Source organism: Lampetra planeri, chromosome 20 (assembly GCF_965212315.1).
Source record: "Lampetra planeri chromosome 20, kcLamPlan1.2.h2, whole genome shotgun sequence".
In the NCBI taxonomy this organism is placed as follows: Eukaryota; Metazoa; Chordata; class Hyperoartia; order Petromyzontiformes; family Petromyzontidae; genus Lampetra; species Lampetra planeri.
Genome location: NC_136126.1, coordinates 394,423 through 414,946, shown reverse-complemented (window position 1 = coordinate 414,946; position 20,524 = coordinate 394,423). Strand labels below are relative to the sequence as shown.

Here is a 20,524-nt window from a genome sequence, read left to right as displayed (position 1 = left end):
CAAGCCTCACCGTCCGGTAGACATCTTCCGTGGCGCCATCGCAGCCTTCCTGCACGCGTTCTTCCAGGAAGTAGATGCGCAGCTTCAGGCTGAAGTTCTCCTTCTTTAGCTCCGCTATTTGCTGCACGGGGAAAAGACCGACGGATGCAGGAGGCGGTGGGGGGGGGGATGGGGGAGAGACGCCGGTGGTGAGAGGCGGCGGAACCAACGCCTGGGCACCAACGCCACCCCTCACCTCATCTGAACTCACGAAACATCATCCCTTACCCTTATGTGGGCCCCAACTATCACCTCTCCAACATCATCCATGACCCGTCATGGGCCCTAAGAATGCCTCCTCACCCTCCCTATGCCCCAAGGACCAATCCTCCTTCTTTTGTGGCTCATAAAAGCAGGGGTTACAAGCTCAGTCCAACAACCAATATGTAACAATGGCTCGTTAGAATGATTATCATGAGCAGGAACAAACTTGATAACCCACAGGTATATTCAAGCTTGTGCTGTAAACATTTCCAGTCGAAACTAGTATGAGCTATTTTCAAATATACGGGGGTTATAATGTGTTTCCAGCCAGTGACCCGAATTCAGCTATCGGCCAAGGCTAACATGAGTAGTGGCGAAGTATGGTCACGCAATTTGTACAACCGACACGGAGTGGGAAGGCAATGATCCAACAGTGGATTGAAAAAGGGCTGTGCATCTAAAATTAATCCAGGACACCCCTCAATTTGCAAGATCGCCGGGACGGGAGTGAACGGTTTCGATCGTCGATAAACCACTCGCGTCCTTTCCCCCGCTGACGTCACGCAAACCGATCTAAGACAAAAGCAGCGGGGTCCGCGTGCTTGAGCCGGCACGGTGAAAGTTCCGGATCGGAAGTTTCTCATCCGGCAGTGTCCGGTCGTGAGGGGCACGGCAATCAACCGCTCCTACACCCTCCTCTTCCCGCCACAACCACCGCCGCTATCATTATCATTTCCGCCACCATCAGCAGCGCAACCAATACCACCACTCCATACTCCTGCCACCACCACCGCAGCCACCATCCTCATTTCCAAAACTACCAGCACCATCATCGTGGCTACCAACACCACCACTTCCTCCTCCTGCCACCACCACAATCGCACCCCCTACCCCGTTTCTCTGTCACCACCGCCACCACCTCCTCGTGCCACCACCACGGCCCCCACCCCTTTCGCCTGCCACCACCGCAGCCGCCGCCCAGCACGGAAGGACAAACCGTATCCGCAAATACCGCAGGGTGGGGGGTGCACTTGGGGAGGGGGACATTTATTAATAGGGACGGACGAAACTCAACCGGGCAGTGGCAGGTGCATAACCTCTCCCTGCGGCTCGCGTTGTGCCGATACGGCGCGGCGGTGAAGCCGGGACGCTTGGAGCCGGCCTCAGCGCGCAGTTGGCGTTTTGGCAGCTGAATAACGGCACGGCACGCCGGAGACCCGTACGCGCGCGCCATTTCAACCATCAGTGGTGGCGCCGTCAAAAGAATTTCAATAATTTCCCCCATACTCAAACGAGCTCGGTCTGGCGCCGATCTCTGGCACCGGCACTAAACCGGCGGTGAAAATTCCACATTCCTATGGCTGCGGCCTGGCCACAGCCCAGAGCAGGCGCGGCTGAGACGGTGCAAACGAGGGCCGGGCGGCGGCAGCGGTGACCCGGTCGCCACTCCGTGAAACCTGAGCTGCACGGCATCCTGGGAGCAGCTGCCCGGGGAGAGCTCTTAGCCGCATCAATTATGTACGTGGTAAGAGACACCAGCACGGAGCGTGTCGGGGGACAGGAGGTGAGGGCGCTGGCTCGGAGGCAGCAATGTGACGGTGGGTGATGCGGAGTTAACAGAGGGAGATCTTTATTTATTTTAGTTTCCTTAGCCAGGTGAAAACTCAAGAGACCACGATGAGTCGCAAGAGTGACCTGTTGTGTGTATCGTGATGGTGGGTCACGGGGAGTTTTTGTGGTGGTCGGAGATGTTGCGTGTGGTGGGGGATGAGGGGGAGGGAAGGGACGGGGAGAAGGTGGGACGCCCACCTGTTCGTAGTCCTTCATGGTGCGGGCGCGTGTGGGTGAGATTTGAGTCCCTCCCGCCAGCCCTGAGGAGAAGTGAGGGGAGGGACGTTAATGATCCCATTAACCAGGGCGGCTTCTGGGATTCTAACTGCAAACCTGTACAATGAGCAGCGAACGCGCGACCGCTGGGCGTTGTCTATAACACTGCGGCGACATGTAAAATAATTTGCACAGTTGCTATCTGCACCATTCTGATAGCGCAATGCTACAGGGGGTCATCATCACTGCAGTTAGCTGGGGGGGCAGGGGGGGGCGGTGGAGGCACCGTGTGACACTGGTGACATTGAAACGTGCACACACAGGGAGAGGCTCCGACACAGGGGGGGGCATCACGAGCTGGCAGTGTCTAAACATAGGTCCAGAGAGGGGAGCTGCACATGCACATTCACAAAGACCATAACACACAAATACACATTTACAGCAGGTGGATGAGTTGTGTGTGCGGCTGAATAGTAGAGAAGGTGGGAAGGTGAGTGGGTAAGCGAGTGTTGGGTAGATGAGTGGGTGGATGGGTGGGTTGGTAAGTAGATGGGTGAATAAATGGTGAGTGGGTGAGTGGATGACGAGTGAGTTTGTGTGTGGATTGGTGGGGTATCAATGTGGGCGAATGGGTGGACGGATGGTTGAGAGGATAAGCATGTGAACGGGCCGGTGGATCATTAAACAGGTTTATGAGTGGGTGCTTGTGCGTGCGGATCGGTGGATGGTGGGGATGGCAAGGGTGTGGGTCTGTGTGTGAATTGGCAGGTGTGTAAGTGGACATATGGATGGATGAGTTGGTGAGTGGTTTTACGGGGTGAGCATGTGGAGCAGTGGGTGAGTAAATGTGTCAGTGGATATGTGGATGGTTGAGTGGCTAAGTGTGGACCAGAAGATGTGTGGATGGATAGGTGGGTGGATGGTTGAGTGTGTATATAATGTGGTCGGAGGGTGATTTACTGGGTGAATGTACAAAGAAATGGACAGGTGGGTGAATGATTGTCTGATGAGTGGGTCTTCGTGTGCCTCGTGTGTCTGTGTGTGCGAGTGGGTTGGTGTGTGTGAAGAAGCCGTGGCCCTCGCACTGCGCTATGAACCTGGCAACCCGAGTTTGAATCCCCTTCACGGTCAACATTAGTGACAAATATCTGAACTTGTCCTGGGCCTACCCTTGATTACCTGAGCCTGGTGCAGTGTGTAAAAATCAGTATTGCAAAGGCAAAGGCATGGTGCTGGACACTCACCTCCTCGTGTGCCATCCCGGCCTGAATAGCTTCTCGCTAACAGTATTTTCCCAAACAGTCTGTCAAGGTTGTAGGGCATCGTCGGATCTCCTTTGCCAGTACCAAAATATGATAATAGGGTTGTCCCCTTTTTCCCGGCAACAAAATAGGTGTTAAGATGTTAAAACACCAAACTGAAACCTTTTACAAGGAATCATGTCTGCATTAACCACAATGCTTGTGGTCAACACCGTTTAAGATGAGGCTCAAAAGAAAGCTGTCTCTGGTGTGAACCAATCAATTTCAAGGACAATGCATATATTAGAGTACGTTTTTTTTTGCATTCTGACCACAAGCATTGTGGTTAATGCAGACATGATTCATTGTATAAGGTTTCAGTTTGGTGTTTTAACATCTTAACACCTGTTTTGTTGCCAGAAAAAAAGGGGAAAAACCTATTATCATGTTATGGGAGGGTGAGAGAGTGGCTTTGTGTATGAACTGGGCGAGTGTGTCAATGGGTTTGTTTACGAGTTGATGGTTGAGTCACTGAATGAATAAGTGGGCATGCGAGTGATTGAGGAGAGGGGGAGTGAATTATTGCGAGCGAGAAGTTAAGCGAGCAAATTAGTGGGTTGGTGTGTGGTGGGTGACCGAGTGAAGAAGCGGGTGGGTTAGCGATAGGCGAGTACGCAGTGAGGCATCGGTGATGAGCAGGAGGAGGAGTGCAGCCCGTACCTCCCGGTCCGCCCGGCTCCACCCCGAGCTCCATGCCCAGCAGCCCCCCGGGCTCCACGCCCGTCAGCTCATGCAGGCGGGACAGGCTGCTGCTAACAACAACGACAAGAGGCCTCGATCAGCGCTGCACTCAGCTCTGCACCCGGCACCGCACGGTCACCCGCAGCTTTTGAGTCAACATCACCGAGTGACCTTTAAATGCGATCGCGAGCCTTCATGGACACGTCCACTGTTACCGTACTCCCCGGATCACAAGACGCTCCGGAAAGTAAGTCGCATCCCAAACTCGTGCCCCGAGTCAATAAAGTCACGCACACCCGGTAAACTTACAAACACACTCACACACTTGCATAGTCACAATAGCATGCACACACACTAACACACAAGACAACGGTCCCCCATATAGTCTTAACAGACTTTTGTGGCAAGTGCTGTTAACGAGCACCTATGAAGGCCGGCACCCTGGCTCACCAGGAGGTTACAGCAAGTGAACTAATCGCCATATGTACGGGGATAGAGCGTTGCCCCCTCGCGCAAGGCGTGGGTGTTCTCCGGGTGCTCTGGTTTCCTTCCACTTGTATAATAAACATTAATCATTAATTGGCTGAAGACAACTTAAAATAAAAACCCAATGTGGGACGAGGAGGTTGGTGGTAGACAGCAAGTCCCAGCTGCCTTTGTTTCCCAAATGTTCATGCACCAGCAAGTCATTTAAGGCTGAGTCGACCTAATGGAGGCCCAGGACCAGTTAAGATATTCGTCATCGGCGTTGTACGTGACTACTGCGCCACCGCTCCTCACGAACAGCACAAACACAACTTACACAGATAACGACACACACCCCCAACTGTTGCTTCACAGCATAGGGGAACAATGCGAGTCTCACTATCCACAGGACTGGGCAGCGTGCACACTCGTGGCAAACGTTGGCGATGCCGAGCAATCCTTCGCTCAACCCGCGGCAAAAAAAATACCACGCACAGCCAGGTGCGGCGACCAGGGAGCAACTCATGGGCCGTCCGGGGGCCACGGCCACATCGGTGATGGTCAGCACTAAAGCACCGCGTTCCCAAATTAAAAACGTTACCCGCCACGCCACGCCATTCTATTCTGGGATGTTTTTCAGAGATGGTGTTTGAACACACGGAGCTTCACGAACAAACGCGTCACCCTCGCACCATTGCTCCGCCGTCACGTTCCAGCGATGTCGCTCTTTTGGACCGATGACTCGAGCGCGCGGCGAGCGTGTGATGTGTGTGAACTGTGGGCAGCGGCAACATAGCGGTTAGCGCGCTACGAACCCGGTGACCTGAGTTCGATTTCCGTTCACGGCAACCAGTGACAATTATCTGAACCAGTCCAGGGTATTTCTTAGGTTAACTGATCCTTAAGTGAGGACCTGGCATGGTGTTGACCACCCACCAGCCTTCATAGGTGCTAAACTAGTGCATGGTAAGCGAGTGTGTGCATGGGTAGATGATAGAGTGACCACTGGCTTGGTGTGTCCGCGCCTCCGATTAGCACGGTTGGCTACGTACGGTGCGAAATAAGTTTGACAAACACATGTGAGCAGATGTGAGCGAATGAGTACCAGTGAGTGAGTAGGTGATTAAGTGAGTGTGAGTGAGCAAATGAGTTGGTGAGCCAATGAGCACGGGGGAGTGCGAGCCCGTTTGCGAGTAGGCAATTGAGTGAGCGAGCAAGTCAGCGAGTGAACGATCGAGCAAGTTCCTTTCCCCGTAATCTTGCGGTGCATGCGCGGTGAAGGAAGCCAAACCCCCCCCCCCCACTGCTGCCCGTGTGTAAACGCCCGTAACAGAACGCCGCCTGCTTGTATTTCCACCGATTTAGCTCTCGCTGAGCGCAGCTCCGACCGGGGCTCGGCACGCACTCCGACACTTCTCCATCCTGCTATCCGCTCCCCGCAGCGCCATGACACTTGTCTTTTCATAATCTCCCAATTACAATCCAATTGGGCGGCAGGGGGGCGAAGTGGCAGTGACGATCGTGCCTCACGGCAAGGAGCACCTAAGTTCCATTCCAGACTCGGGCGTGTTTCTGTACGGAGTTTGTATGTTCTCCACCTGTTCTGTATGGATTTCCTCAGGGTTCTCCAGTTTCCTCCCACAGCTAAAAGAAATACCCAATGTAACTGATATCAGCTCAAATATCTACAAATTACTCAATTGCGAGTAAATGTAGCGACATTGTCCCCTATTGCAATAACTTGACAGGACCCTCCTAAAAAGTAATGTGACTACGAGACTTTCCCTGGGTAAACAAGCGGAACAACCATGATTGGGATTGCTGCCACGGTGCAACGCAATGGCGCATGGAGTAATCTCAGAAAACTCCACGGTGACCGGAGTGGGGCGGCGGGGGCTAGGTGTAGGGTTAGAGTTAGGGTCGTGAGCAGGACCGATCAGTCATTGGCTGCCAGTGAACATCCACATCGCTGCATCCCGTGCGTGTGTCACACATGGCGGATGGACACCAGCACCAGCGGTGGAGGCGGTCGCGTGAATTATTCATCTGCCATAAAACATTCAACGCCGCGGGGCACACAACAAATGCTGGTTCCCATTCGGCCGGATCGATAACAGCGCAAATACATTATCACAGCAATGCGATTAGCGGCCACCATAATGGCCATTAGTAGCAGACACGCGGGACTGACAGAAAGTGACTCGGAGATGGCACAGAGATGGCTCACGACACCTAACCCTACTTATCCAGCCACGTACACACAGACCCACCAAAACATCGAGCTCGATCAACGAGGAAAAACAACACCCAGCCACCGCTGCCAACACCAAATCACTACACAAACCCAGCCCATGCCTTCATCACAACCCTACCAGCGAGCGGGATGAGGTATTGAGGGTCATGCAAGTCGATGGCTATAGCGTTGTTACCGTATCCTCCGGATTATAAGACTGCTCTGGAAAGTAAGACAGTGTACAAAAAAAAGTATCTATAGACCACGCACCCAAAGTCATTGGTATTGGCCAAACATTCCAACGCTAAAAGTTGCTCAAGTGGGATTACACATGGCAATATGGTCTTCTCGAGAGAATCACTGAGGCATTTCCTGGGTAACGAAGCAAATAATAATGATAGTTCAATACAATCATGTTTGTCAACAAGCAACTGGTGTCTGCTGGTTGGTCTTGTAACACCTCCAGTCTGATCGCATGGGATTATCTTTGATATTTTAACACATCGTCTGATCAGTCGGCTGGGCTTATCATCTCGTAATTTGATTCCATGGGGTTATATGAATCTTGGCGCGAGCTCTGACCTGGTCTCTCATTTACAGCAGTCATCCATCGTAGCTTCTATTAAATTCGCCGTGGACCCTAGGAGTAAACAGTGTCGTATGTATGTGGGCAGTGTTGATTCCAGACGCTACACGACTTCACGGACTGCGCTGCTGTTTGCCGTGGACCCTCAACATTCCGTGTCTCACATTTGCAGTTATTATATTATTATTAACCCTTCATCACCCCGTGAAGCTTCGCACGAGGACGCCACGTGCCACACACGCACGTACACGCATGTACACTGCCTGCTTGGCCAACAGTTCAACAACCCAGTGTGAACTCCACGGTCATTCGCAAGCTTTTGCCAGACGTAATTCCCCCGGCGTTCATGACCACTTAGTGCTGTGCCCGCTCTCCTCATAACTCACCTATGACATATCAATTCAACCACCCGCTCACCTACTTGGTCACTCACTCACTCTTGCACTGGTCTGTACACCTTCTGCTCAGCCGTTAACGCTCTTGTTCACCCAACCACTCTCTGGCTCACTGTAAACCAATCCACCCATCCAATCACTCACTTGCATTCACCTATTTACTCACTCACTCACCTACACTGTCGCTCACTCGCTCATCCACTCATTTACTCGCTCACTTGAGAACTCACCCACCCATCTACCCACTTTCTCCGACTCATCCACGATTCACTCAATCATCCATTAAATCACTCACACTGCTATTCATCCATGTACTCACAAATCCACCAACTGACCCACACAACCGATCTCTCCATTGCCCATACATAGACCCACTGGCTCACTTGACAGCCCACTCACGATGCCATTCAACCATCCACCCACTCACCCACGTTGCCACTCACTCTTACAGCTACTTATCCACTCTCTTGGGCATACACCAACTCACCCATTCGCTCTCCCACACTACCGCCCACCCGTTTTCTCACCCACACTTTCGCTTGCTTGCTCATTCACCCACTCGCACACCCTCTGGCTCACCCACCCATCTGCTTGCTCACCCACACTTTCGCTCGCTCACCGACCCCACACGGCCACACAAAGGCACCGACCGGGCGGCATCAATGTTTAATGGCCCCAGCGGCCGGCCGAAGAGCGCCAGGGGCACCGGAGCTGGCGCAGAACTCAACAGACGCGGCGTAACAACAACAATAAGTCCTTTATTTATACAAACAAAGCCACGGCTGAGTCTCAAGGCTCATTTTCAGGAGGGTCCTGCGATGGGAAGTATCACCAATGTTTAAAATGAAATTATGGAAGAGTGCCCGGAGAAAACTCAACACAATACTCCAAGGGATCCGTAGAGATACGAAGATGTTAGAAAACGGCTGCCTCTGTCCCACCTCCTACTATGGGCAACAAGCCCGGCGTGCCTACTTGATTCCGCAAGCAGTGAACACGATATGATGTACGCAGTGACTTATAAGGGCACAAAATACAGTGACACGTTTTCACACACTGCCCAATAATACCAACAGTGCAAAATAATTGGGTGGCAGGGTGGTGGCACAGTGGTAACACTCCTGCCTCACAGCAAGACGTTTCTGAGTTCAATTCCCAATTCTGGATCCTTACTGTGAGCAGTTTGTATTCTCCCCCCCCTGTTCTGCATGGGTTTCCTCCGTGTTCTCCGGTTTCCTCCCATAGCTCAAAACATACCTGGTATCGGCCCAAACTTCCCCAATGCTAAAAACTTAAATGTAAATCACTCAACTGGAATCACGCACAGCAGCAGCAACATCGCCCCCAAATCAGACTCCGTGAGGCATTCCTGAGTAAACAAGCGAAATCATAATAATCATAACACACCCTCAACTGTTCTCACAAAAGGATCGGTCATCTGCCTACTCCTCGCACAGGGGTGGCTTGGCATTACCGTGGCGAGTGGGTGAGGAGGCCTGTAACGGACTCTGCCCGCATCTGTTTTCGTAAACAGTGGGCGGCGAGGGCTGCAAGATGCCGCTATTTCCACGGCTAACCTTGGACAGGCGATCGCGGCAGCAATCGCGGCCCCGCGGGCGGCCGGTTCGGGTGACAGGCGATACGGCCCGAATTCCTCCGCAAGAAACGCGTTAAATATAGCGTCGGGGCACAAGCGCGCGTGCGTACGTGTGTGCGTGTGCAGCACAGCCAACAACAGCTGCTGCTGCAACCCAGGTCCAAGCCACAAAGTGGGATAGGACAGGCGTTTCCTTTGTGCAACATCACTACCGTGTGAGACCACTACCGACAAGTTCACTCATGAACGATATAACAAAAGCGTGGGATCACCACAGAAAGGTTTCTACCTACTGTGAGGTCAATACCAAGGTCACGACTGGGGTAAGTTGAACACTGAATGAGTTCACAAAGGAATGAGTTCACAACTGTGTTTGATCACTACCAGGTTCACTACTGTTGGAGTTCACTAATGGGAGTGGTCACGACCGCACGAGTTCACTACTGAGGTCGCTACTGAATAATCTCAATGAATGGTTGAGTGAGTTCACTGTCGTGATTTCATCAGAGTAGAAATGCAACAACGCAGATTTATCGATTAAAATCTGTTCTTGCATTCAGTGTACAAGTGTCTAATTGTACTTGTCCTTATCGATTACATAAGATGCACGCTATTCATATTAAATGACTTGCAATTTGTACACATCCGAGTCGTTATACAACCAGGTCATTACACACGCAAGTCGTGATGCACTCAAGTCTTTGCAGTGAAACCCCTCCTATCCGTGGCCCTATTACCCGTCACTTCTAATACCCGAATCCCCAATCAATATGCAAAATATCCTATGAAAAACCAATAGCCTCTTCCTATTATCCGCCTATGAGAGGGACCACCTCGATGTGGAGACAAAATAGCCCTATTGTCCGCAATTATACGTGGATAAGTAACCCAGAAGTGGTCTCCTGGATTTGCTACATTCATTACATTATCCATATAATTTACCCAATAACAGTGACCTAAAATTGTTGGCAAATTATTATTTCTATTATTCCACTCTTTACCCAGGAAAGCCTCACTGGGTCTTAAGACTCTCTGTTCAGGAGGTTCCTGATAAAAGTGTTTTGCAGTATGGGGAAATGCTTCTGCAGTGTGATCCTAACCGAGTAATCTGCAGGTTCATTTCAGCACTGGGATATATGACCAATGACAGCTATATTGTACAGTTTTATTGTAAAGTTAATCTGAACTCCATTCCTAAATTCATGTTATCCTCAAATAAGTCTCCCAAAATCACCATGGACCAGAGGCGGACCAGAGGGGTCGCCCAAACTGGGCCTATAAATTCATCTTATTTGATCACGTTTACCTTAGATAACCGTGCTGAAATCACGAGTTATATTTCACCGACAATAATAATAATAATATGCGCCAATAGCACCCCCACCACGCATCTCCACCGACGGGACATATTTCACCGGAGACACATGCACACACACACACGGGCCGGTACCCACGTGGCACGGTGAGAGACCAGGGACACTGCGACCGCACACGCGGATTATCAGCACTGCTCGGAAAACACAGCTGGCGGCACCGGGGCGACGCCTGACGTCAGTGGCGTCGTGCCCCGGGCTGTGACGCCGGCCTCTTGCGCCTGTTCAAGTCCATATCCTCAAAAAGAGACCCATAGACTCACATAGACCCGTAGACTCACATAGACCCGTAGACTCACACGGTGATTGCTACGCACATGGAGACCCTTAGACAACACAAATAAAACTCGCGTAGGCCCGTAAACTGACGCAGACAACGATAGACTCGCAGAGTCTTACGTAGAGATCCTTAAACTCACACTGACAGAGAGACCCATAGAATCCCTCTGCCCCTATTCACATCCAAGCTCCAGAACTTGCTCCTCTCCTCTGCCTGTGACTGACTGCTGATGCAGTCATATTTAGATACTAAGTAAATACACACTGTATTACATTGCGCAGTGTAGACTTGTATAGAAACCCATAGATTCCCACACAGAACCATAAACCCCCTGAGAGATCCAAAGACTCACAAAGAGATCCATAGATTAAAATAGAGGCCAACAAACTAACATTGTGAAACAGAAAATGCACATAGAAAGCCACAGACTCACATTCCATAAAAAACTCATAAAATCGCATTAGGAACCACAGATTCAAACAGCAATCCAGAGACTCACATAGAGCTCCAGACTCCTGACCACTGTTCAAGTCCAGGCGACAAAATAATCATGAACACGGTCACATTTAGATGCGATATAAATACACATTTTAACGTCGTGTGTTCACAGTAATGGCAGAGAACTCAGCACGGCACGGTTTCAAATCCAACCGCAACACACAATCTATGTCTCACTCAGATGAACACACACCACTTGTCTCACCGTTAATCCCAACACACCACCTGAGCGTGAATAACACTGCCACAACACACCACCAACTGTGTGTATTGCACTCAAACCACAACACCCCACTTCTCGAGCCGCAACACACCACTTGTGTGCGAATAACTTCAACCACAGCACACCACCACCTGTCTGTGCCACATCGCAACCATCGCAAGTTACCAGTTTCAGGCTGAGCGGACATAGAGGAGGTCTTCTCCAGCTACAAGAGTGCCTGGGAAGGGGACCCAGGAGTGGCGGCTCGCGTCCCGTTAGGCGGTGTGTGCGCACACAACGCGCAAACAAATGCACACACGCACGCGCGCGCACGCACGCGCGCACATTCCTGGCAGAACACAACACTGAGCACATCGCCTCTCGCTCGCTCAGCGCATCGTGACGTCACCGTGGATCCAACGTCTCACCACGGCACCACGCCGCTAGCCGTGTCAGTCAGAGCCGATCCACCACACAGCTGCCTATCCCCCCCGAGTCCTTACCCCCAACTGGCACCAGGTTCCCTGCCTCTGTGGGTCCCCTGCCTCTGTGGGTCCCCCTGTATTACGGGGTCTCGTGACCTCACCATTCCCCCGTCCTCCTGCTTTGGTGGGTACACTGCCTCCATCGCTCTGTGTATTTGAAACATGTCCCAGTCTGTTGACATTTATAGTGCTGTAATCACCCGAAATCCACTTTGGAGCTGTTGCTTACATTTTTCATCCAACTTCATGGGTTATATTGATTCATGTTTGTGCAGTGCTTCTGATTTCTTCTGCAATGTGGTTGTTTTTGCCCCGATTTGTATTTGTTTCGTTGTTATAGTAAATTCCTGTTATTTCTGTTGTCATTTCATTGGCTCAGGTCACTCTTGCAAATGAGAGACCTGGCCTCCTCCAGAATTCCCCGTCCTTTCCCCTGCCTCACGTCCCCCCCCCCCATCTTCATAGATCCCCTGGGCCTCACAGTTCCCGTGTCTTCACCGAGACCCCCTGGCCCCTGCCAAGTCTACGCTTGCGTGGAGCTCTCGTGGATCCCTGGTCTTCCTAGATCCCCTGTCTTGTGATGCCTTGCTTCCATGGGAGAGGCAACTCGAGTCGACTCAACACGACTCAAGTTGGCATGAGTTGAGTTGATTTCTCCACACAACTCAGGTTGAAGAACAAATCAAGTTGCTTATAAAAAAAAGCGGTGTCTTCATAATTTGCCGAGTAACCCGAGCCATGGCGTGAGGTGGGAAGGGCTGGCCAGAAACACTTCCTAGTAAGACTTTCCAGGAAATACCTGCGAATAAAAGGTCCAGGATTGCGTTGCCGACAAAGTTAAATTAAACATAAATGGAAAAGTTCCCTCCGTCTCCAACTGACTGAACTTGACACATTTGTTGACGTATTTCCACTCGGCCCAAGTTCTGACGTGGGCCCCAAAATCCGCCCACAGAATTTAGACAGTTCCGAAATTGAGCCGAGTGGAAACACAGCACTGATGGGGGGGGGGGGGTAGGTTCACACTGCTGGGCATTCCTGTCCTCAAGGCAAATAAATATTTTCATCATCATCCATGAATAATCCACTGCTGGATGACAGTGTCCCTAAGCTACCACCCCGTTTAATGATCCTGCAATGTAATAATCCACCCAGCACCTGCACAGGAGCCAATTTCATCGCTCCATCTTCCCTAGTCCACGTCCTCTCGGACGCGTTTCATTTCTTGGCTGCCGCTCCATTATTATTCTTGCCCGTCCGCCATCGTCCCTTCTAGCCATGACGAGTCCTACACCCCCCCCCCAAGCCTTTTCCTCACAGTTTGAATGATTCCATTAATCGTATGTTAATGACATCATCCGTGGAAACGTGGTTCCCATGTTAATAACATCGTTCAAACTGTTTGGAAGCGTAAGAGGGTGTGGGCAGAACACGTTGCTAGGAGTGGGCAGCCAAGGGATGGAATTCGACAATTATTCTCCGTCTCGTTTTGTGCAGCTCCGTCTGCTCCAGGCCTGCCAACACTGATGCAAGTGGCGCATCTGCTCACTACCCCAGCCTCAACAGACCCCTTTTTCTGGGGGCCGAAGAGAACTTTGAAATTCCTTTGGCGAGCAACACTAACAACAGCAACCGCCATTAACCGCGAAGGAGCGGTGACGTCACCACAGCGCTTGTGCCAGGCTAGGTGCATATTCTTAGGTTTTTTTCGGTAAAGTCACGTAGGTAAAACATCAAAATTAATGAAAATAAAATAAAACAAAACAAAATAAAACAAACAGGCTAGGTGCACTTCCAGGACATGGTGCGAAGTGTGGAAAGCTCGCTCGCTGGCACAAGGTCACGGGACAGACCCCAGGCAGTTGCACCACCTGTCCTCCCTTACTCCGACAGGCAAGAACCACACATTCACCCACACTTTAGCGCTTTAAAATAGCAAAGCAAAAACAATTGCGGCTCCCTCCAACTGCACTAATGCAATGCTTGCGCCTGCTTTCCTCCAACACGTTGTGGAAAATTCCTAATTGGTTTATTTAGCATGAGATCGTGTTGGAATAATCCCAATTCGTTAAACATAACCCTCCACCCAGCGATAGAGCCAATCAAATCAAGGTGTCACGTGGGCACATTTGTTAAGTCATCTGGTTAATTAGCAACAGCGGAGGGTAATGCCGAAAGGCAACCTAAATATTGGACAATTTATATACTGTACAATTTAAATGTGGCTGATGCCGGGTCGCAGCCCTTTATTAAAGACACACAGCTAAAATGGTTTCAGGGATGAATACACATTATCCTCAGGCGGTGTCAAAGAGTTAGGCCTCGTGTGTTGGTGGGTCGTGATAAGTGTGGTCGTGTGTTGTTGCTTGTGGCCCGCGGGCCGTAGGCTCTGCCGCCCTGCTGCTCCTTGTGTAGGTACAACAGATTATTGAACTTCTATCGCATCGTACGGAGCCAACCGCGCTAATCGGAGGTGCTCTCGACATGCACACACGGCAGGTAGAACGTCCCTGGTCGATACACCACCGTACGCGGTTCATCTGAACCGGCGCAATTCGCAAGGCACACATTAGCAAGGAGACATTGACTGGTGCATGCCCCGACATGCAGTGTTGTGCTCCAAGTGAAGATGCAACCTCCGGACACGTTACTGTCTTCTTTTTATTTTTGGGTCAATAAAATGTGTCGTAAACCCTCCTCCACCCGACACAGCCAACTTACAAAGTATATGCAAGGCCCAAGGCTCCCAGCAGCCCGTCCCTGCACAATTGTCAAATGTGTGTGGATCGCTCTGCAACATCAACATTGGGGCGTGTGTACGTCACGTGACAACTTGTGTCGGGTGGAGGAGGGGTTACGACACGCATTTATTTTCGCGATAGGACCCAAAACTCAATTACGAATCATAACATTGGTCGCCCAAGCGTGCACGTGTTACACGGAGCACGAACCGACTGGGGTTCACACAATTACACACAGATGGGCAACACACTGGGCCGCACGGCACGACGTGGGGCCGCGTGGAGTCGCAACAAGGGGGCTCACGAAGCCACACGGAGCCACATGGAGCCCTCGTAGAGCCACGTGAATGTACACAAAGACATAAGACAACAGAGACCCATCCACGACACGGAGCCACGCGGAGCCGCACCTCAGGTCCCCGGGCAGGCTGGGGTCGTCTCCCACAACCGAGTCCATGGCTCCGCGTATCCTGCACCTCCGTCTTCCTCCCTCCCATCAAACTCCAGAGACGGTGATGAATGTTTCTTTTTATAGATGACGAGAGGCGCAGAGCGATTCCGGCTCGGAGTTGAGTGAGAGGCGAGAAGTTTTGTTTACGGCAAGTGGCGGCTGCGCTGAGGCAGCTGCGCGGGAGACGGAATCGGTCCGCGTTCAAACGGCGCCATTTGCGCGAGTAGCACGACGGGAGCGAGACCACGCCCCCTTCGCGTCTGGTCACGCCCCCACCATAGCTGGCCACGCCCCTTTCCGGTTGGCCACACCACCACCCCCTGCAACTGTCCGCGGCCGTTGCTTTCAGTCCTTTCACCACGCACTGGCCACGCCCCCTAAAGTAGACCACACCCCCTTGCGGGCGTGGCCACGCCTCTTTGACAGTTGGCCACGCCCCTCAGCGGCATGTGGCTGTTGTGTTGCCTTTTCTAGATTTGAAGCTTTCGTGACTGCAAGGATTCATACTCTCAGTTCTTTCGGTAAAGTCACGTAGGAAAAAAAATGAAATTACAATTTATATTTATTTTTATTAATTTTAATTTCATTTTTTTACCTACGTGACTTTACCGAAAGAACTGAGAGTATGTTGTGTTGTCGTTTGTGTTGAGCTGTTGTTTGTGGTTGTTGAGTTGTTGTTTGTGGTTGTTGAGTTGTTTGTGCTTGCACATCATTGCCAACGCAGGCTCGCCAGACGAGGCGTTTACCGGACTCAACCTGACCACGCCCTCCTCGCCCTCGACCACGCCCATCCACGACGTCCGTCATGGACACGCCCCCTCCCTCCCCGACAGCGAATCAGGAAGTCGCGCCCAGCCGGGCCACGCCCCATGGCTGGCCACGCCTCTAACGAGACGAGAGGAGCGAATCTCGATTTGAAGTTTTCGTGACTGCAGGGATCACGTGACTTTACCGAAAGAACCAAAGAGTAAGAGGAGCGAAATAACAGTTCTTCAACTTCGTTGTCTGCGTCGGGTGGAGGAGGGTGTACGACTCACATTTTACTTAACGTGACCTGACCCAATAATAAAGATCATCGCATTGGCTGTTTAGAGAAGTGAGTGGCCTTGGGCCGGACACGTCACGGCTCAGCGGGGACGGTGGCCGCTAACGACAGAGTGGCAGCCAAAGCGGAGAGAGACGGAGGTCACGCTCGAGGGGGCGCTCACGGCGGAGACGGAGCCATGGAATCAGCTCGCGGGCAGCAGCGAGACGCGTGGCAACATCGCGAGACTGCGAGAGGTGTCGACGGCTTGGGGCGGCCTTCACCCAGCAGTGGATAGACCATCGCCGATGATGATTGATGATGTGGAGGACACGAAACGGAGTTCTTGACGTGGCTCGCTCCTCCCGGCGTGGTCACCCGGGGCAGTGGCGCCCTCTGGCGGCCGCTGAGTGAACAGCAACGGGGCTCGAACCGGGACGCATTCACCTCCGAGGTCTCTCTCGAGCCGGCCGACAGGACACGGAATCCCGCCCCCCCCCACATTACACGCCGCTCACTTGTATCGTGTGCGGGCTGGTCTCCTCTGCAGCAACAACCTACCTGCTGTACTGCTATCGCAGGTGGTCGCAATTATCACGTGGGCTAGCGTTGATGCGGTCAGTCGCGGTACGGGGGTCACTTAGCAACGAGATCGTCATCATCAGTGACACACTCAGCAGAGTCGGCGATATCATACGCAGCAGCAGCGTTATCATAATCACATGCATCACAAGCATCATCATAATCAGCAGCATCAGCGAAATGATAATAATCACAGGCATCAGCAGTAGCATCAGCATTCACTGTGGGAAAATGAGCAGCCCCGCTTCGCACAAATTCAACATTGGGTCATCCTTTAGATGCCCTGGCCCCCGCCATATGAATGTGGAATCGCAGTCAATCGCATTTCCAGTCGTTTCCCTGGTAGATTGACCCTACCGGCGGTTGATAAGTCATTTGCAGAGAGAGCGTGGCTCGGGGAAGAGGCGGGGATATCCATGAAGGGAAGAACTGGGAAGACTCAGGAAGGACCGTGAAGAGCCATGAAGGGTAACGAAGGGTTGGGAAGGGCAGGGAAGGAACAGGGAAATTCGGGAAGATCCGGGAAAGCGGTCCGTAAGGCGTAATGTAGGGACTTTATTGGCTTCACCTCACGTGTACAGCGCCGTTACACCGCGGACGCAGAGAACGGGCTGTAACCCATCGAGATCATCATCATCACGGGCACCGTCATCACCCCGCTTATTGCCATCATCATTATGAAACATCACATACATCACCATCACGGATAGCGTCACGAACATCATCAGCATACATCCTCATCAGATACATCAGCAGCATCATCACAGTTATCATCATCATCATCATCACATGCGTCACCATTATTATAAGACATCATCATCATTACCACATTATCACATACATTAGCATAACTAATAATGACATCACATACATCATCATTATCACCGACATCATCATTACACACACCATGACAGGTATCATCAGGGTCACCATCACAAGTACCATGATCATCTTCACTATCATCATCACAAGTGAGGGTCAGCTTTGAGTTTCTTATTAAAGGTCGAGTCATACAAAAATATTCATCATAAACAACAATAAACAACAGCATCAAGAGTTAAATCAATAGTACGGAGTAAACATCTGTACATGGTCCTCTTCTCGGTGGAGCTCGCCTGGACTTTGTTGAAACCTCAGAGAGGGGGCGTCTTAGGGACTCTTTGGCGGGGGGGGGGGCGCAGAGATTTCTCGGGGTCCCTCTGCGTGTCCGGGAGGGGGGTGGGCGGCTCCTTCCCTCTGCAGGCGAGACAGAGGCGCCCCCATCAGCCCACTCACTCACTCAACTCATCCACTTCGTGTGCCACCGGACGGAACGGATCGAATTCCCATCACGTTCTGCGTTGGGTTTGCCATGAGGGATTCTTAGTCGTTGTCATCATCGGCCATGTTGTGTCCTCTGCCGGATGAAGGCCTGCTCAAGTCATCACCGCCTCTCACCATCCTCACGATACAACAATCCATTGAGCACCTCACCACGGACTGATTTCGTCGCTCCGTTTCCTCGGTGAACGTCCCCTCGAACGCATTCCATTCCTTGGCCGGATTACTAAAGTGTGCGTGGTTGGGCAACGGCAATCGATGATGTGAGTGATGGGACGCTCTTTCCCCCAGTCACAGAATCACACAGAGACACATGGACTCACATGGAGACCCGCAGACTCACACAGAGACTCCTTAATTCTCTAACGAATCTCCTCTGGCCGTCCACTCCACCCCATGGGTGGATGCATGACTGGTGGGATAGGAGGTTGGCTGGCTGGATGGCTGACTGCATGCGGAGTTTCCTGGTTGCTCGGTAGCTCAGTGGGCACCTGTTGCCTGGTCGCCTGGTTGCTTGGCTGCCTGTCTGTCCAGTTGTCCTCCGAGTTGACCCCTGGTAGCTCGGTTGCCTGGTTTCCTAGTTGCCGGTTGCTTGTCTGGTGTTGTCGTCGGCTGATGGTAGACACCTGCTCGTTTAGCTCCCCAGTTGTCCACCTGTCTCCCTGGTTGTCCCCTGGTCACCCAGTGTCGCTGACACTTGATTGGACACGTGGTCACCCAGTGTCTCTGACACTTGATTGGACACGTGGTCACCCAGTGTCGCTGACACTTGATTGGACACGTGGTCACCCAGTGTCGCTGACACTTGATTGGACACGTGGTCACCCAGTGTCGCTGACACTTGATTGGACACGTGGTCACCCAGTGTCGCTGATACTTGATTGGACACGTGGTCACCCAGTGTCGCTGACACTTGATTGGACACGTGGTCACCCAGTGTCGCTGACACTTGATTGGACACGTGGTCACCCAGTGTCGCTGACACTTGATTGGACACGTGGTCACCCAGTGTCGCTGATACTTGATTGGACACGTGGTCACCCAGTGTCGCTGACACTTGATTGGACACGTGGTCACCCAGTGTCGCTGATACTTGATTGGACACGTGGTCACCCAGTGTCGCTGATACTTGATTGGACACGTGGTCACCCAGTGTCTCTGATACTTGATTGGACACGTGGTCACCCAGTGTCTCTGATACCTGATTGGACACGTGGTCACCCAGTGTCTCTGATACTTGATTGGACACGTGGTCACCCAGTGTCGCTGATACTTGATTGGACACGTGGTCACCCAGTGTCTCTGATACTTGATTGGACACGTGGTCACCCAGTGTCTCTGACACTTGATTGGACACGTGGTCACCCAGTGTCTCTGATACTTGATTGGACACGTGGTCACCCAGTGTCTCTGACACTTGATTGGACACGTGGTCACCCAGTGTCTCTGATACTTGATTGGACACGTGGTCACCCAGTGTCGCTGATACTTGATTGGATACGTGGTCACCCAGTGTCTCTGACACTTGATTGGACACGTGGTCACCCAGTGTCTCTGATACTTGATTGGACACGTGGTCACCCAGTGTCTCTGATACTTGATTGGACACGTGGTCACCCAGTGTCTCTGACACTTGATTGGACATGTGGTCACCCAGTTGTCCACCTGTCCATCCGTAACGTTCTTGGTTGCTTGGTTGCCTGGTAGCCTGGTTGTTGTGGCTGTCAAAGTAATTTTCCACCTGCCTGTCTCTGTCTGTGTTTGTCTTCTCAATTGTCCATGTGCCCTCCCGGTTGTCCATCTGTCTGTCCCCCAGTTTCCCCAGCAGCCCGGTCGTCCGCCCGGCGCGCTGTCAGTTGACGGTGGACACCTGGTTGCGCTGCAGGCTGTACTCCTTGGCCTTGAGGCGCAGGCTCGCGATGCTGCTCGCCATGTGCACCCCAGGGCCCGGGCCGCTGACCGCGCCGCCAGAGCTGTACGCGGACATGGCCCTGAGACGCAGAGACACGCAGTGAGACGACCGCGCGGGGACACGGGGACACGCGGAGACACGCAGGGACACGGGAATGAGGTATGCAGGGAAGGGGAGGGAGGCGTACAGGAATAGGTTGGAGGGAGCGATGGATGGAGAGAAGGGAAGGATGGATATAGGGTTGCAGTGGAGATGGATGTAGGGAGGGAGTTGGGGAGTGAGTGGGTCAGTGAGGGAGGTGGTAGATGAATGGAGGAGGGATGAATGT

The 20,524-nt window shown here is 52.1% G+C and overlaps 2 protein-coding genes across 10 annotated transcripts in view; both read right to left on the bottom strand.

Moving 5' to 3' along the window:
* LOC144724214 (uncharacterized) overlaps positions 1-15,644 on the bottom strand; it is a 67,402-nt gene extending 51,758 nt beyond the window's left edge. The window contains exons 1-4 of one of the 3 annotated variants that reach the window (XM_078603150.1): positions 15,318-15,644; positions 4,032-4,123; positions 2,053-2,114; positions 11-121 (exon numbers count right to left, since the gene is read on the bottom strand). In XM_078603150.1, coding sequence (XP_078459276.1) covers positions 11-121; positions 2,053-2,114; positions 4,032-4,123; positions 15,318-15,364 — 312 coding nt within the window. In that variant the 5' untranslated portion in view covers positions 15,365-15,644. Of the gene's footprint in view, positions 1-10; positions 122-2,052; positions 2,115-4,031; positions 4,124-11,867; positions 12,044-15,317 lie in introns of those variants that run through there. The other 2 variants (XM_078603151.1, XM_078603152.1) reach the window with 2 other exon arrangements.
* A 1,855-nt stretch (positions 15,645-17,499) lies between these two features.
* The window catches only part of LOC144724212 (LIM/homeobox protein Lhx8-like), a 192,452-nt gene continuing 189,427 nt past the window's right edge, over positions 17,500-20,524 (bottom strand). For 5 of the 7 annotated variants that reach the window (XM_078603139.1, XM_078603141.1, XM_078603138.1 and 2 more), the window contains exon 9: positions 19,210-20,275. In XM_078603139.1, coding sequence (XP_078459265.1) covers positions 20,054-20,275 — 222 coding nt within the window. In that variant the 3' untranslated portion in view covers positions 19,210-20,053. Of the gene's footprint in view, positions 20,276-20,524 lie in introns of all 7 variants that reach the window. The other 2 variants (XM_078603137.1, XM_078603144.1) reach the window with 2 other exon arrangements.